This window comes from Osmerus eperlanus, chromosome 3 (assembly GCF_963692335.1).
Source record: "Osmerus eperlanus chromosome 3, fOsmEpe2.1, whole genome shotgun sequence".
NCBI classification, from domain to species: domain Eukaryota; kingdom Metazoa; phylum Chordata; class Actinopteri; order Osmeriformes; family Osmeridae; genus Osmerus; species Osmerus eperlanus.
Genome location: NC_085020.1, coordinates 4,044,697 through 4,061,712, shown reverse-complemented (window position 1 = coordinate 4,061,712; position 17,016 = coordinate 4,044,697). Strand labels below are relative to the sequence as shown.

The following is a 17,016-nucleotide window of genomic DNA, read 5'->3' as shown; positions in this document are numbered from 1 at the left end:
TGGAAAAAACATGGTCAAACTCTAGCTTGGAGAAAATCTAGAACAAACTAGAAGCATCTACATATTCTTCAGCACTGGATCAACCTGAGAACCCCACTGTACGTGGCTCCTGGTAGCACCTAAAGTCTTCTACCTCCCCCAGCAGAGCAGATCAACTCCATCTCTGTCACCCCTTATTACCCTATGGGGTGATCAAACTTCAAAGCCAGCCTCCGGGATCTCTTCTTCCATGGTTGACTGGTGGTTCAGAGGGTTCTTCCAGGAGATCAAGTAAGAGTGACCCAGCGAGGTTTGAGGGTAATGATTAAAGTGAGGGGGGGTGATGACGGAGTCTGTCTGACCTGACCTTTCCTAGCCACTGTATTTGTGGCAGTGGTAAGCACAGGCTTTAGTAGCACCCAGGGTCTGGTGGTGCCCAGACAGCTGCAGTCTTATCCCCTAGCCTTAACGGCCGGGCTGGGGGGTGCTGCTGGGGCCAGGGACTTGGGGAGAGGACTGGGGGATGGAGGATAGGGGGCGGTGGAATGTAGGCACACCGTCAAAGTCTGCTAGGGCTGGAGCAGGGGTTGGGGTAGGGTTTGGGGCTGGGGCTGGGACTGGGGCTGGGGCAGGGGTTGGGTTTGGGGCTGGGACTGGGGCTGGGGCTGGGACTGGGACTGGGGCTGGGGCTGGGGCTAGAGGTTGAGGCTGCAGGTGGGGACTGTGGACCAGATGCTGAGAACAGGATGGGCTGAAGGAGGCCCGAGGATCTGGGACCGGATTCTACTGAACATCCTGTTTCCGGCTTCTCCTTACATGTTTGTTAAAAATCAACTGTGAATCAAATGTTTGCTACAAACAAACATGTAATGCAAGAGAGCCAGCACTAGAACATCATTCTGTGCCACACTGTGCCTCTTTGGTCAAAGCTACATATTATGAATTGGGTTATAAAAAGTCATACATAAACAAGGTTTGTTGACTAACAAAGTGGTTGCTTGTGTGAGTAGGCCTGCTTTTATTGGAGAACATCAACTGATCCATGTGAAAAAAGTTACGGAGGATTGGAAGTCGAGTTAGAGGAGCTCAAATTAAATCACCTGGCTTCGCTGTTCTGTCTCCTGAAAAGAGATTCCAACAAATGCCTTTCCTCTCGGGGAGGAAACATCATCATCTGACTTTAATTTCCTCCACCTCCAGTCCCACCTCTTTTAGCGCAACACATTACATGGTTTCTTGGGTAACTCAAAGACGTACCTTCAACCACACAAAGCCGGTTACGACTCTCTAAGGCTCCGAGGGAGACATGCTGTGAGGACTACCAAGGTCACATTTGGATACAGGGTTCATCCAGCGAGACCAAATAATGCATGATAACAAGAAAATCAGTAGGCTGTTGTTCATGAGAAGTCATAATGGTTCAGCATGTACTGTAAGAGTTTGGAACTTTATCCCACACTCTAAGATGTGTTAGCTTATCCCGATGCGTCCTTGACCCAACAGGAACAATCACATTGACAAGTAATTTGTAGTTCTCATTGTTTGGGAACACGGTCGTTGCATTGGCTGTTCTCCCCGCCTGTTGCAGAAGCCATTTTGGATTGTTTTCCTTCTAAAGGGTTGTGTGAAGAGAAGAAGGCATCGCTGACACTTGAGTCTGAGTGCTCGTGGTATTTTCCATCTGCGCAAGGTTAGCCACAGAATCCCCTGGCCACCCAAAGCGGCACAAAGACAAGAGTGTTAATTCGGGGCCACCCCTGGGGGTTGGGGGGTTATTTCAGATGGTTGGGGGGGCATCCCTGGAGAGGGTTGCAGGATCATGGATGTGGATTTGGAGTGTGCGTCAGCCTGGTAACTAGAGCTCTCTCTGGGACCTCTTTGGTGTGTAGTGATGACTGTTTGAGGGTAACCATGCCCTGTAGCTATATGAGGACAGCTCCTCTGGGTCTACAATACCAGTCAAAGTTCATCCAGTCAAACCAAACTGCCTTGGAGTCGTGTCTGTGTCTATACATCACTGAAGTGCAGCAGATCCTAAACGTGTGTGTCTGGTTTGATGAAGTTATTCATCTCATGAATACAGTTTTACCATCTCTGACTCCCAACAAGGACATCCTGCAGAACCTAGAATCAGTCAAACTGATATTCTCACTGGGACAAAGTCCTGGGTTTGTGGCAGGTCTGAGACAGGTCTGAGGGAGGTCTGTGGCAAGTCTGTGGCAGGTCTGAAGGAGGTCTGTGGCAAGTCTGAGGCAAGTCTGTGGCAGGTCTGTGGCAGGTCTGAGGCAGGTCTGTGGCAGGTCTGAGGCAGGTCTGAGGCAGGTCTGTGGCAGGTCTGTGGCAGGTCTGAGGCAGGTCTGAGGCAGGTCTGAGGCAGGTCTGAGGCAGGTCTGTGGGGTTCCTGGACTGAGAGAACCCGGCTGTGTTGTAACCCTGTACGGGGCGGTCCCGCCATGTGACCAGGGGAGGGTGGGGTACCGGAGGAACCTCCCTGGGATGGAGAGAGCAGTGGAGGGGAAAAGGGAGATGATGTGTTACTTAAGGAGGTATTTCACACTATTTTATTCTCCTCCCTATTCACCCCCCCTTCTCTGTCTCGTTTTACGGCTAAGTGGAGAGTGACGATGGGCCCATACAGGTGGTAAAGGGAAGTTTATTCTGGTTCCTGATTGGGTGTTGCTACGGCCCAACCATGTGTTTGGCAACGGTAACCGGGTTACCAGTTTTGGACAATTTGTTGGTATGAGATTAGTCTGTAGATAAAATACATATTTGAATGTGAGATAGAGGTGTTTCAAACCAGATGACCTACAGCAATTCATCTCTGAACAGCAAATTCACACATCATCAATTGAAAAGCACTAACTTATTCTGGCCCTCTTTGACTTACGGGTTTAATTTGTTGACATGTTTTCCGCAGATAATATCAGATATCACAAGATTTCTTTACCAAATCATTCACATTCCTATGAATGCATTGTTGTTCTGCTGGACCAACTTAGATAATCTCAGCAATGGCCACCTCAGTCAAGAAAATGTACTTGCCACTATATCATCAACCTCGATTCAATTAAACTACAGAATCAAATCTGGAGATAAACTCAATTTCACAGTAACTTTCGTTCTCAGGGTAACTATTTTGAGAGCTGTCTCATCAAGCTAATTATAAGGTGATATAAAGTGGACAAAAACACTTGTAGGAAACTCCAACATACCAACAAGCTGGGACTTTATCGCCCTAGCACACATATCTATCTGCCTCTGCACATTGGGTTACCTGTATATAATCAGTAAATGAAATGCTGTGTAAAGTGAAAGCGAGAAGCACTGAACTGTTGCTACTCTGAAGATGAGCAGTTCTCACGGTCTCCACCACACATGATCCAGACATACAGTCAGGCATGTGTCCATGCTGTCGCTAATGCACCAAACTCACTTTCCTGCTTATGATTGGGCGTCCCTAGTCTTTAACATACTCTTTTAAACTCTGGGCCTTCTACCGACAGGAATGCACCAAGGATGAGATGACGGAAGGACGAAGACTGCATCTGAGGTGGAGGAGTTGGAAGAGGGTGGTCGACTCTCTCCAGTCTCCACTTTCACCCTCGTTGTATTGTGGGTAAACTGTAGCTAAACCTTAGGGGGAGATAAAATAGGAAGCCTGCGAAATGTAATTCCAACCAGATGGACTACAGCTTCTTCTCTCCATCCAGCAAGTGAAATGTACACAAGCACATTTCCCCACACAGGGATATGGTGTCTCTCATCACCACCCATAGACACACGGACTTAAGAGGATGATGCCTTTGTGCCTAAATAAACATGGGGTAGCTTTGTATGTTTAGCTGAATGATCCAGCAACAGAGTCTTCAGCCAGAGCCAGAACTACAGCAACGGCAACTGGAGGATCAAAAATATCTATATAGAATGTCTATTTCCTGGAAAACAAAAATATAATCCCTGCTGCTGTCGGTTGAAAGCTAATCAAATGAATTTTGTGACTCAGATTTGAGGTTAGGAGATAGAAACAAAGACTTTTGAACAAGTTTAAACGTTTTGATAAACACTCTACTATTCTTTGAGGCATTATTGCCATATGTGAGTGGCCCCCATCTAAATATTGTCTTACTCCATTCTATAGCCATATTTAACAAAGTGTGAATTCACATTTATGAATATGAGAAGAAAAAATAAAATAACATCACATTGTAATGATCTAATGCTATTTATACTATAATTAGAGTTATATATATTGGACTGTCTCCTGTCCAAACCTAGAATATCATATATCCTCCTAGAAGCTTCCATCCTGCAGGGGATCCAGTCTTCACTCAGCAGGGTGATTGGCTGAGAATGGGGGTAATGGCTGACGTGAGCCTGATGGTAGAGAGCTTCCTGGTTAGCCATCCCCAGGGAAGGAGAGGTGATGACAGCCTAAATGAGCTTTTAATTAGCTCTGATTAACGTGGAAGGCTTGATGCTTAAGATGCAGGGTTAAGGATAAGGGATAGGGAAGGGGAGGTCACATACACACACACACACACACGTACACAAACACACACAAATACAGAAACCTTCAGACAAACAGGAGCACGGAAACAAGCACAATCATTCACACAAATATCTTCAGTTGTCCATGAACTGACAGAGATGTTGAGGGGTGGTTTTTGCAAAAAGTCTAATGGCTCACTTGTTTTTTAATCATGAGTTTAAACCGATAACAAGGAAATCTAATTATGCTGGGTCTTCCTGGAGCAGTATCATGTGCTGAGTCAGCTGTGATCTATTAGACATTGTGTCTAAAATCGTTTTTCACTTTTTATTTTTCTGGTCGCTTTGCCAGTACTGTGGACTAAAGCTCTGCTCCACAGACACAGTGTACAGGACGTGACATAATCATTCATGTAATCAGATGAACGATGATAGCTGTGCGGAAACCTTGTAATAGAGTCAAACGTTTTTAGGATTGAGAAAGATCGACAGAGAGATCTTTTTCCTCTTGTTGTGTCACAGAGCGGATTTAAACTGCCAACCTTCTGACCGAGGTCCTTTATTGATACACCAATGAGATCTTGTCCTTATATTGGTGATATCATGTGACAGGCAGATCCACTCATCCCATGCAGACCACCCTTCAGATGAGGATGGATGTCGGACTGAAGACTGAACTGCTGTCAGAAACACACTGACCCCTGCTGGAGAAAACACTAGCATGTGACCCATCGGACTACAGTAGCTACTGAACAGTAGGGGGCACTTTTGGAGAGCAAACAAATCGCTGACCACGATCGCCGAATGTATCGTGTGCTAAGGATGTGCACCACTAGGTGGCAGCATTGTAATGTTCAAAAGCTGATGCACAGACAGCGACACAAAACTGCAATGCACAAATCGAGATACGTTTTATTTAAAAGTTTTCTTGTGCCAAGATGACCCCAAATTCCATAGCTAATGGTACATGCACGGACGACACGAAACTGTTGTAGAAATGTGTCACACAACACTAAAAGCCAGAGCTCATCTGGTGTTGTCTTTGAGAGGAATCATACCTGGCTCACCACAACAAGGGCCTTTTTGGCACCTTGATTCAGTGCAGGAAATCGGGTGATAAAATTGGCCGCAGTGCCAGATTTCCTTCAGATATTCAATTGTATAGGGAAATTGAATTTGGTGGGGTTTGAGTACCTCGCTCTCTCTCTCTAGCTCGTTCTCCCTCTATCTCTCTCAGACAAACACACTCACTCACACACTCATGCACGCACACAGACACACACACAGACACTTGCCATGCAGAGCGAGATTCTGTTCGTGGGCATGCTTGTCTAAATTGGCATCGTGCCAGTGTGTCGAACGTACCCATCAAACGGGTTCCACTCCACCGGTTGGGCAACATGCATGCTGGTCACGTTCCATGGCACCCACACAGCAGGCTGGCTGCAGGGAGAACTCATTTCCCTGTCCGTTATTCCACAGATGTTTGCTGTAATGCCTTCCTGATGGAGAGAGAAGGCTCCTCCATTACTCTCCAGAGGAGAAAACAGGGGCTGAAATGCACAACGTTTGCACCCTCTTAATCTGAGTCGACCGAAGGGAGGACCGGTGACAATTTTGCAGAGCCCCCCGCCCCCCCCCCCCCGTTGAAAAATTTGCGTTTGTTTTGTTTGTTTGTTTTTCATCACATTGAGAGTATCATGATATTGCTTAAAAGGGTGACTGAGTCTAAGTGGCAAAACGGGAGGCAGAGACTAGGATTGCGTTGGGGTGTGTTTGAACTGGAAGAACTGTATTGCTGTATCTCTTGCACTTCTGACCTCACTCAGAAACATCAGACAAAAAATTGGCACTCCAGAAAGCCTCACCGAGAAGCGCATTCACATATTTTACCCACACACACACACACACACAAACACACACATGAAGCCCTCTTATGTGTTTAAAACGGCCTTTGCCTCTCAAAGCCCCCGCAAACCTCTATCATCCACACTGAAGTATGTTCAAGGCCTCGCTCTCTCCCTCTATCCTCGCTCTCTCCCTTTTTTCTCTCCCTCTCTTTTCCATCTTCTTCACTGCACTCTATGAAGGACTGAAGGCTGATGGACTCCCTGTGGTGTTGTGGAAATCTCTCTATCCTTCTCACACTCCGTCTCACTCTCTCTTCCCCCCTCCCTCCCTCCCTCCCTCCCTCCCTCCCTCCCTCCCTTCCTTCCTTCCTTCCTTCCTTCCCTCCCTCCCTCCCTCCCTCCCTCCCTCCCTCCCTCCCTCCCTCCCTCCCTCCCTCCCTCCCTCCCTCCCTCCCTCCCTCTCCCCTCCCTCTCTCACTCTCTCTTCCCCCCTCCCTCTCCCCCTCACTCTCTCACTCTCTCTTCCCCCCTCCCTCTCCCCCTCACTCTCTCACTCTCTCTTCCCCCCTCCCTCTCCCCCTCACTCTCTCACTCTCTGCCTCAGAGGGGGCTGTAGTGTGTTAATCAGTGTTAGTCTCTGGTGGCAAACCTGCCTCCGCAATGTGACAATAATTAACACCAAATACTTGTGACTGGTAATGAGCATGAGAGAGATGGAGAGAGAAAGTAATAGAAGGAATAAGAGAGGCGGAAATCGTGGAAGAGAGGGAGAGAGAGAGACATTGAGAGAGAGAGACATTGAAAGAGAAAGTCATTGACAGAGGGGAGGGGGAAACAGGGAAAAGAGAGAGTGGGAAGAGACAGCGTGTATAGAGGAGGAAGAAACAGTGAGAAGGGTGAATCTCCTGATGGTAAACAGGATGAGGACGCAGAGACAAAACACTTTTGGTTCACAGTGTTTACGTCTGAATTATTTAGACTGTTGCACATTTTATACTTTTTATATTTAAGATGTGTATATTCTTAATCGTATGCACCTTCCTGCCACAGTGAATTCCTTTTTTGTGTAAACTCACTTGGCGAATAAAGCTCATTCAGATTCTGAATCTGATTCTGATTGATTCTGATTCTGAACAACTTCTGTATTAACTACTTACTAACTGAGAGTGAGGTCATGCCGGGAAATATCAAACCGAGGCTTTAACGTATCGACCGAGCGATAGCGAGGTTGATATTGTGCTTGTATCAGTCATGGGCCATGAAAACAAAGATCCGTTCAACCTGAGAACTACAGAAGGGACATTGTGTGTAACAAGTGTGTGTCGTAGAGTACTTCTGGACGGAACAATTATGAGCAATTATATATGCTACATTTACTGAAAGAGATAATGACAAGCTTACCATGTAACACCAATTAACTACACAGCAACAAGGACACTTACTGCTATATACAGTACCATTTCACATATAGAAAATTCATAGATATACACACAAAATCTCACACACACACACACGTCAGGCACTTAATGCAAGCTCTGCGCCCCTTCATTCAGACTGAGAGGCTGATAAACAGTGCAATTAAACAGAGCCCTTTCATCATAAGCCTCTCAGTTTCTTTTGTGAACAGAGTTTTTTCGTCTATTCTGCCGTCTGTCGCAAACTAATTGCAGGAAACAACAGCCCACACGTTCGTACACACGCAGGCTAGCGCTAAGATCCCCGCATTGAGATTCAGGGGGCGGCTGCCTTGCTGGCCCAGCCTACGGCTGATGACAGAAACCTTAAAGGAGCTCTTTTATCCTCTAATTCTAGCCTTATCCTCCATCTTTACATCGCTAAGCTGCCGCCAGGATCACATTACAATCCAGAGGGCTTACATTTGCTTCAGTTTTATCAGAGAAGATTGGGGCTTTGGAGACTTGAGGAAGGGGGGCGGGGGTTAGTATGTGTTTCCCCTGCTTGATGACAGAGGGGTGTGGAACCTACGCCCTGCCCTGCATCTAGCATCACAACAGTGTGCGTACGTGAGGGGGTATTGAAAGCAGGATGGTCAGCTGACCAATAGCGTAATCCCGATTCTACGCTACTTGGATCGCATCTACATTCGGTTGATTTTGTTGGCACTGGGCCCCATTGATCAGAGGTGCCCTGTCTATCCTGACTGGTCTAGGATCTGTCCACACTGCCTCTCCTGGATCATTCCTCCTTCACACCTCCTTGTCACACACACACACACATGCAAACACACACACGTACACACCTCCCTGTCTGTGGTATCACCCTCACTCATAACCAGGACATCAGCAACACCAGTCCACACACACTCACAAACACACTCATGCACACAAATAAACACTTTGTTGTGTAGGGGTCAGATGGCTGAGCAGTTAGGGAGTCGGGCTATTAATCAGAAGGTTGTTGGTTCGATTCCTGGCCGTGCAAAATGACGTTGTGTCCTTGGGCAAGGCACTTCACCCTACTTGCCTCGGGGAGAATGTCCCTGTACTTACTGTAAGTCGCTCTGGATAAGAGCGTCTGCTACATGTAAATGTATTATCCAGTTGCTGTATTTCTGCTATAAAACCGAAGACCCATGCTCACATGGCCCCGTGGCAGTCACAGTTCTGACTAGTCAGGGACGTGAGGATGATGGCCATGCTGGAGTACGTAGCATCCAGCTCTGCGGTTCTCAGTGAGGGCTAAGAAGGTCTGACTGCTGGCTGGTTGAGGACAGTGGCTGCAGCCCAGCAGAGCCTGGTCAAACAGGCCATTCATGGCCCGGCCTCAGCCACATATAGGGCTATTTATAAGCCTTTTCCTATGAATAATGCCAGTGCTCGGACACACACTTACTTACACTCTCATGACAAACTTCTGACTAACTTATTTCCCAGTTCTCTCTTTCTCCAAGGCTAATGTTTCAACACAATTTGAGCAATAGATATCCTCTATGTTCTATTTGATGTGTGTGCGTGTGTGTGTACGTGCGTGTGTGTGTGTCGGTGTGGGTGTGTGTGTCTGTGTGTGTTTGTGCTCGCTTGCGGGAACACATGTGTGTTGTTAACACGTAGGCCATGTACTCATACACATTTGATTGTGAACATACACATTTTGCTGTGTGTGTTGTTTGACCTGTGATCCATATTCCTTGCCCTCAAGTGTTCAGGTTTTGATCCTGTGTTATTGTGTGTGAAAGACTTCTGGTAATAGATTAATGAGTGTCTAGCTGTAAGCACAGTTAGTGTACCCGAGCAAAGTCACTTATTAAACCCAAGCTCCAAACCATTTCCTTAATGCCTCAGAGTGCCTCTGGTCCAGCCTATCAGCTACTGGATCAGCAGGCTGACCTTTCACCTCTGAACACATTCTGTTCCACAACAGGCCTGTGCATTCCCATAAAAATTACTTGAAAAAGGAATAAACGAGGTGGACAGGGAGAGGTGTAGAAAGAAAGAAAGAAAGAAAGAGAGATTACAGAAAAAGAGGGCTGGAGAGAAAGAAAATTGGCGAAGAGAGCGAGCAAGAGAAAAATATATTTTGAGTTTCCCCATCTCCATATTGCTACCAAACCTATCATCTGTGGCGATAGATTCGCTCGCGGCTCCCCCTCCCGCGACTCCGAGACAGCTCTGACTCGCTGTCACCTTGGCAACCGCTGCGGAGGTGAACCGCCAGCTGGGGTAGCCGACCTCCGCTGGCCGCGTGCCAGAGGGCGTCATGCCGCTGGATGGATCCGCAAGATAACCAAAGTGCAAATATTTGAAATGGAGGCCTACTTGTAGGCCTATTGCAGGATAGACTGCAGTCGAAATATTAACTGAGATGTGTGTGTTCTCTCATTAGCCCAGAACTTTTCCTGGGGATTGGCTACTATCACGTTGTAAAATGATTAAGATTTAAATTACACTATTTCACATTAATTTCTTTAGGTACAATATTGTAAACATAGCCTAAAAGAATACTGAAATGCTACATGCGCTGCAACCCAAAGGGTTACGTCTTAATAAAGGCCGATATAGTAGATGTGAAAATATAAATGAAAAGATGTGCCTTCCACTAAACTTATTTCCATCAACTAAAGGACCAAGCACCAAAGGCTTGAGAAAATAAAAACATTCTTAGATTGCATTATTTGGATTAGGCCTACCTACTTTGATGTGCGGGCCTATAGAACTATCAAAAAAGTTTCCATACAACCCGTTTCAAATCCGTGAACATTTTTGTAAGGTTCCATTTGGGTTCCTGGTTTTTCAATTGTGCTAAAGACTATAATACCTTTTTGGGCTGTATAAAACTGAAAGAAGACGACGTTTAAGGTTGTCTTTACATTACACGTCCTTTATTGTCCTGAAAACAGTTTAGACTAAAAAAAAGTAAGGTATGACCGAAATATTGAGTCAACACTGTAGGCTCGTCTAGACGTTAAGCCTATACTGACTCTGACATTTAAAACGTTAATTATCACAAATGTATGTTTTTTTATTATTATTAGCCTATCCCTCTCAATACACAGGAAATAAATTACAGTAGTGAAAATTGTCACACAAAAATATACAATACAACACGTTTTGGGAATGAGTGCTTCATTGAAAGTCACGGTTCTCATCATAATAAAAGTCTACACACGTTAACAACGGAAACTGCACAAGGGAAGAGTTATACTTTTTGAGGGACATCAGTTATTGCTCTTAATACATCAAATAATATAATAATATAGCCTGATGAAAATGTGGATGATTAACAGGGCCTACGTCTTTTTTGTTTCTCAAACAGAGGCTACTCAACGCGATGCTCCAAGATTTAGAGAACACAACATTTGGAATAAAAAACGTTAATAGCCTACCTTCTCGTTTTATATTCAAGTTCAATTCCATTTCAATTAGTTTTAACATTCTACTAAATCATACAAGTGTTTAATGGAAGGGTATACGTTTATCAATGGGGCAAAGCAGGATAAATAACTCCGATAACTTTTAGTGGACTAAACCGGGCAGTAGCCTACGGGCAGAGATGTATGAAAGCCATACAGATCACCGTGGTTAGGCCTATTATATCAGAAACATCACTCTTAAATTCCACTGTTATTAACTATGTGCACCTCGATGGTCTTTGTGACCGAAAAGCTATAGAAAGTTTACATTTTGTTAGTGCATCAAAGTTACCTGATGAAAATAGGTTTAACCCTCTCGTTCAAGTCCATAGGCCCATCCCAACACCCCTAAGAAACAAAATTCTAGCTGACACACAGATAACAGCTTCAACGTCGATGGTAAAGACTTCCATGTTGTTTTGCTGTTTATTTTGATTAAAAGTAAATTCAATTAATGCCCAGTTCAATTTCACGGCAATAATGTCCATTGTCAAGTCGATGCAAGTCAATAAATATAGTCCACGCAATATTGTATAGGCCTAGTATTCTCACGTGTCGCTGAACATCCGTTTGCAGTCAATGGATGGTGATGGTGAGTCTGAACTCATGTTGCCCACCTGCGAGTACGCATCCTCGGGTGTGTGCGGCAGTCCTGGCGGCGTCATCCTCTTCTCCTTCTGCCTGCGGTTACAGAACCAGACCCGGACTACCTCTTTCTCCAGCTGCAGTGAGTCTGCCAGGGAGGTGATCTCCTGTGCGGCGGGTTTGGGACACTTAAGGAAATGACTCTCCAAAGCGCCTTTGACGCTCACCTCGATGGAGGTGCGCTTCTTCCTTTTCCTGCCCTGCGCAGCAATCTTGTCGATGCTGGTCGGGCTGCCCGTGGTGGAGTCAGCCTCCTCCAGCCATTTGTTCAACAGAGGTTTCAGCTTGCACATGTTTTTAAAGCTGAGCTGGAGAGCCTCGAATCTGCAGATGGTGGTCTGGGAGAACACGTTGCCGTACAGCGTGCCCAGCGCCAATCCCACGTCCGCTTGGGTGAAACCCAATTTGATCCGTCGTTGCTTGAACTGTTTGGCGAAGTGCTCCAGGTCGTCCGATGTCGGCGTATCCTCGTCGGAGTGTGTGTCGTGGCTCACCCCGCCCTGGTGCTGATGATGGTGTGGGTGTTGCTGATGGTGGTGGTGATGGTGATGGTGGTGATGGTCAAGCTCTGGGGACTCCCCTCGAACCAGTCCCGGATGCATCAAGCTCTGACTCCCCGGTGAGTTAAGCATCCCGTTCACCGTAAATCCCCCGGGCTGTGAGTAAATTAACGACTGCTGCTGCTGCCCCTCCGAGATGGCGATGTGCGCGGCGTTGGTGCTTCCCCATGCACCTGGGTGTGTCTGGTGGGAGCCTAGATGCGGAGACCTGTGGTGCAGAGCAGAGCCGGAGTGCATGTCTTCCCGCCCCGTGCTCCTCTTCAGATCCTGCGGCTGCGGGCTACCCGTCATCCCTACGGGGCTGGAGGACCATGGAGAGCCGGCCTCGGCTGCAGCTACGGCGGCCGCGGCGGCGGCTGCGGCAGCGTGAGGGAGCGAGGTGACCCACTGATGGGCATGGCTCAGCATGTGCCCCGCGTTGCTCGTCGCCATAGCACCCTGCATGAAATCACTCTGGACCATTTTTACTGAAGTGTCACCTCTGTATCCTCCGGACACTGAGGTGACAGCGGTGCTACCCTGCTGCATGCCACCGCCACCCCGGTCAGGGTGCACGATGGAGCCGGTAGAGAGGATCCTATTACTGGCCAGATAAGGACTGGAAGTAGCTGCTGCCATTCCCCACACCATAAAGCTTTTGTAGTATTCCTCTCTTTCCTTGTTTGGTTAAAAGCTTTAACTCTCCCACGCAAGATTGTCTATTTTATGAAAAATATTAGGCTAGTAAATATTGTGGAGAGTAGCCTATGATTTGTGAATTTGTGAGGATTCGAGAGATCAACCCCAATCCATAAAAAAGCGCACAAAAGAGAAGCAAATGCTATACTTCAAAATACATTTATACTCTTCACTCCGTGTTTAAAACAAACTAACGAGAAAAGTTTGCTGCGTCCTGCAAACCTTTACTGAACTAGTCCACAGTCGTGGTTATTTTCCTTTCATGGGCATTCTTCTCTTGGGCGACGAAATTCGTCTGAGGCGGAAAGTGTAAACATTGTGCTGACTTTTCCTCTGCTTATCTTCTTTTATCGGGATTAATTTAAGCTTTTATCAAAACGACAATCTCCAAAGCGGTGCTCCCTCCCTCTCCGTTCCATATACTGTTCTCTCCACCTGCCACTTCTTCAACTCGTGCCTCCCCAGAAGTGCGAGGACAGGCGAGTGTTTACCCTGTGCCAAGCGTGCGCACGCCGTTCCCATCTCCTCCCTATTAGCGCAGGAAGTGGAAAACAGGGCTCCCGCTGATTGGACAGATATCCAGGGAGGGATTGGCACGTCTCGAAAGCTTACTCCAGGTTCCTTTTTGGGATTCTTTTCATCTGACCATTCATTTTAAGAGCCTTAGAATTGTTATCAACAATAGACCCGTAACAGAACAATTGAATACGGTGACTTATAATTACAGCAGCAATAAGAACAATAAGAGATTGATCAAATATTGGCTATAAATATTATTGCATATATAAACACACCCATACCTACTGCTACTGGTGCTAGTAGTCAACAACATAATGATTGTTTCATTCATTTATCATAATCATTAATGTTAATATGGCAGTTGGTGTCTATCAATCATATTTACGATTTGCATCTATATCTGGTTGTTCCAGACCATGATGCCCATAAGGTGCAGCAACTGCTTCAGTCGAAGTGAGAATCTGATTGTTTAATTCAGGAGGGACAGAAATGCACCTTCGACCGTGGAATTCGAGAGTAAATGACACACCGACAGCCCAAACACAGCCAAGTTGACAGGTCCACTGGGAATACCAAAGATAAACACAACACAGCATGAGAGCGACTCCAACATACAGCCTAGTTTTAAAGAATTTTCTCTGTCTAATAGCGCGATACTGCGAGGGCCGTGTCAAGGGTAGCCTACCGAGTCTCTGGATACAGCCCGAGGTTTGCACGCCACTTGCATCTTAATGCGCTATCCTTTTCATTTGCTGAAGTAAAGGCCACGGTGGCGTGACGCGCTGAGAGCGGCGGGGTATGCGCTGCACACAGAAGGCAAGGATTTTCCACCTTCGGATGAACATCATTTTAATAAAATGTTTCCAGAGTTTATTTTTGTTTTTTTTTGGTGTAGGCAAAGAACGCCAACGTATTTACTCTAATTTAAACCCACAAATCCTCCCCCCAAACTTAAACCTCCCAAATTTACTTAAGTGGAACACATGGGGCTTTCTTGTAGGCAAGTTGGAAGAAGAGGAATTGAGAGCCAGGTGCATACATGCTAGCGATAGTGAGCCAAAACCTGTTTTCCTGCAGATTTGTCTTGGTCAGAATTCAAAAAGTTTGGGAAAAAATTAGGAGCGTGATGTCTAAACACTATTATATGCATGGAGAGAGTTACACACCTGCAGTCATAGGTTTATTGCTATTTAGAGATGTGAGCAAAAGTTTTGCCTACAGATTTGATTTGTTATCAAATAACATTATATGGTCATCATGTCCCTTGGGGAAAGTGTTTAATTTGAAAATTACATTAGAACATGAACTGTTGGAATAGTAAGAATTCAAATGTTCAGTGACACTCTCTTTCCTCCACCTCTTCTTTTTAGAGTCACTATGGTTACCGGGCAGGGGTGCTCAGTAATGCGTGGTGCCTTCAATGAGGCGAGCGGCCCTCCTCGCGGGGGCTACGCGAGTGTGTTCACGGTCTGAACTCTAGTCGGGAAAGAGACTCAGCAGCAACACAACAGGGACATAGAATCCGGGAGTACAGCGCGGAGGGAAAGTGAATTATTTCAGACCCTTGTTATCCTGTTTCTCAATGAAAAACAATGGAACCCCATCGGAATGGTTTTTTCAAACAAAAAAACAAATAAAAAGAGCGAATAAATGAGCTACTAGCGTAGGCCTACCTAATGAAAAGAAAAGCAACATTACAAAATATTAGACCTCAAGTTATGGGTAATTAAACTAAGGATACTTTTGATAATAATACGTTTTCACGGTTAATTTATATTGATATATTTGACTGTATATTGTTATTGGTCTGATTTAAACTATTGAATTATACATGAAGTAGGCTGTTTGCAGACATTGTAATAAAATGGAACGGACGACATTTTAAATGTTTTAAAAGAAACTGTTGAATATAACCACAATTCAAAGTATATTTTCTGTAGTGATTATGTGACACTTTATGTGAAAGGCTCTTTAAATACAAATTAATTAGATTCATTAATTTGATTTGAAGTAGCTTAATGAGACGTTATATTACGTCACAGATCCCGTCACCATGAAGGTCTTCACAGGTAGGCTACAAAATAATCATTCAACTAAGCACAACAAAGAAGCGCAAATCACGACAAAGGTATATTTTTTAATTGGACTTTAGTGTTAAAACGTTTCATTTACAGAGCTTGTACAGTACATCGTTCGCTCGGTTTTGCTTAAACATAATATCCTTAATGAACCACGCCACATAGGCCGAAGGATTGCGAAGAGTACACATTGCGAATGCCGGGTTACAGTAATAGCCTATTTTTGTAGACCTATTCAGTCTCTGCCTCTCGGTAGACATAGGTCAAATCCAGTCGGGTACCAGTATAATGTCTTTCATGTGTTGTTGTGCTGGTTTGGCTCAGAGCAGAGCACGGCTGTCTGTTTGATATTCATGAAGGAAGCTGGGTGGAGAGGCCTTCTTATGATGCACATATTTTAGCCCTTGTTCCAGCTCTCTCTGTCTCTTTCTCCCTCTTCTCTCCTCCACCCTCTCCCCCCCTCTCTCTCTCTCTCTCTCTCTCTCTCTCTCTCTCTCTCTCTCTCTCTCTCTCTCTCTCTCTCTCTCTCTCTCTCTCTCTCTCTCTCTCCCCTCTCTCTCTCTCTCTCTCTCCATCTCAGTGGTCTACTTTTTTTTATCCATTAAAATTGCAAATGTGCATTTTCAGCATACAGGATAACGTGCAAATCTCACAGCATTAGTAATTATACTGTAATAAGCACCAAAGTAAAGAGTAAACCTATAGTCTCCCATTTGGTTCTCTTTATCTCTCTCTCTCTCTCTCTCTCTCTCTCTCTCTCTCTCTCTCTCTCTCTCTCTCTCTCTCTCTCTCTCTCTCTCTCTCTCTCTCTCTCTCTCTCTCTCTCCTCTCTCTCTCTCTCTCTCTCTCTCTCTCTCTCTCTCTCTCTCTCTCTCTCTCTCTCTTTCGTCCCTTGCTTCCCTCCCTTGCTGTGTTGCTGTCTTCAATATGCACAGCGTCCTGGCTATTCTAGCTGGGGGCTATTTTCTTTGGTAGACTCCCGGAATATGCAAATGTACCAGTTGGGGAAAAAAACAGCGGGAGAAGAAAAGCGAGACATTGTGCATCTGTGTTCCAGGAGTTTAGAGCTCTGAGACAAGCAGATGATTGCCTTTCCCAGCCCTGTCTACTGGGAGGCAGGCAGACAAGACGTGGTTGTTTGTTAAAAGCAAGACTTGGTTGATGATATACCGGACAGGTTCTTGTTTTTCAACCAGAGGGGTGTAGTTATGGCCGACGGTATCTGCTTCCATGTCTGTCCTCCGTTTCCTGTCTGTTGGTGACAAGCGGGCAGGCGTTGACCCTCAGCGAGAACTCTCTGGCTCCTCCTACCTCACCCTGAGACGCGAGCTGTCTGCCACATAAAG

At 45.7% G+C, this 17,016-nt stretch overlaps 1 protein-coding gene across 1 annotated transcript; it reads right to left on the bottom strand.

Moving 5' to 3' along the window:
* Positions 1–10,656: 10,656 nt before the first annotated feature.
* pou3f3a (POU class 3 homeobox 3a) lies at positions 10,657–13,560 on the bottom strand. Its single transcript, XM_062456592.1, has one exon. It carries the CDS (start codon positions 13,023–13,025, stop codon positions 11,739–11,741), a length of 1,287 nt encoding a protein of 428 aa, XP_062312576.1. The 5' UTR covers positions 13,026–13,560; the 3' UTR covers positions 10,657–11,738.
* Between the last annotated feature and the right edge of the window lie 3,456 nt (positions 13,561–17,016).

Bases quoted from the DNA above. Each gene is read 5' to 3' on its own strand.
- pou3f3a (XM_062456592.1), bottom strand. From the start codon at position 13,025: ATGGTGTGGGGAATGGCAGCAGCTACTTCCAGTCCTTATCTGGCCAGT.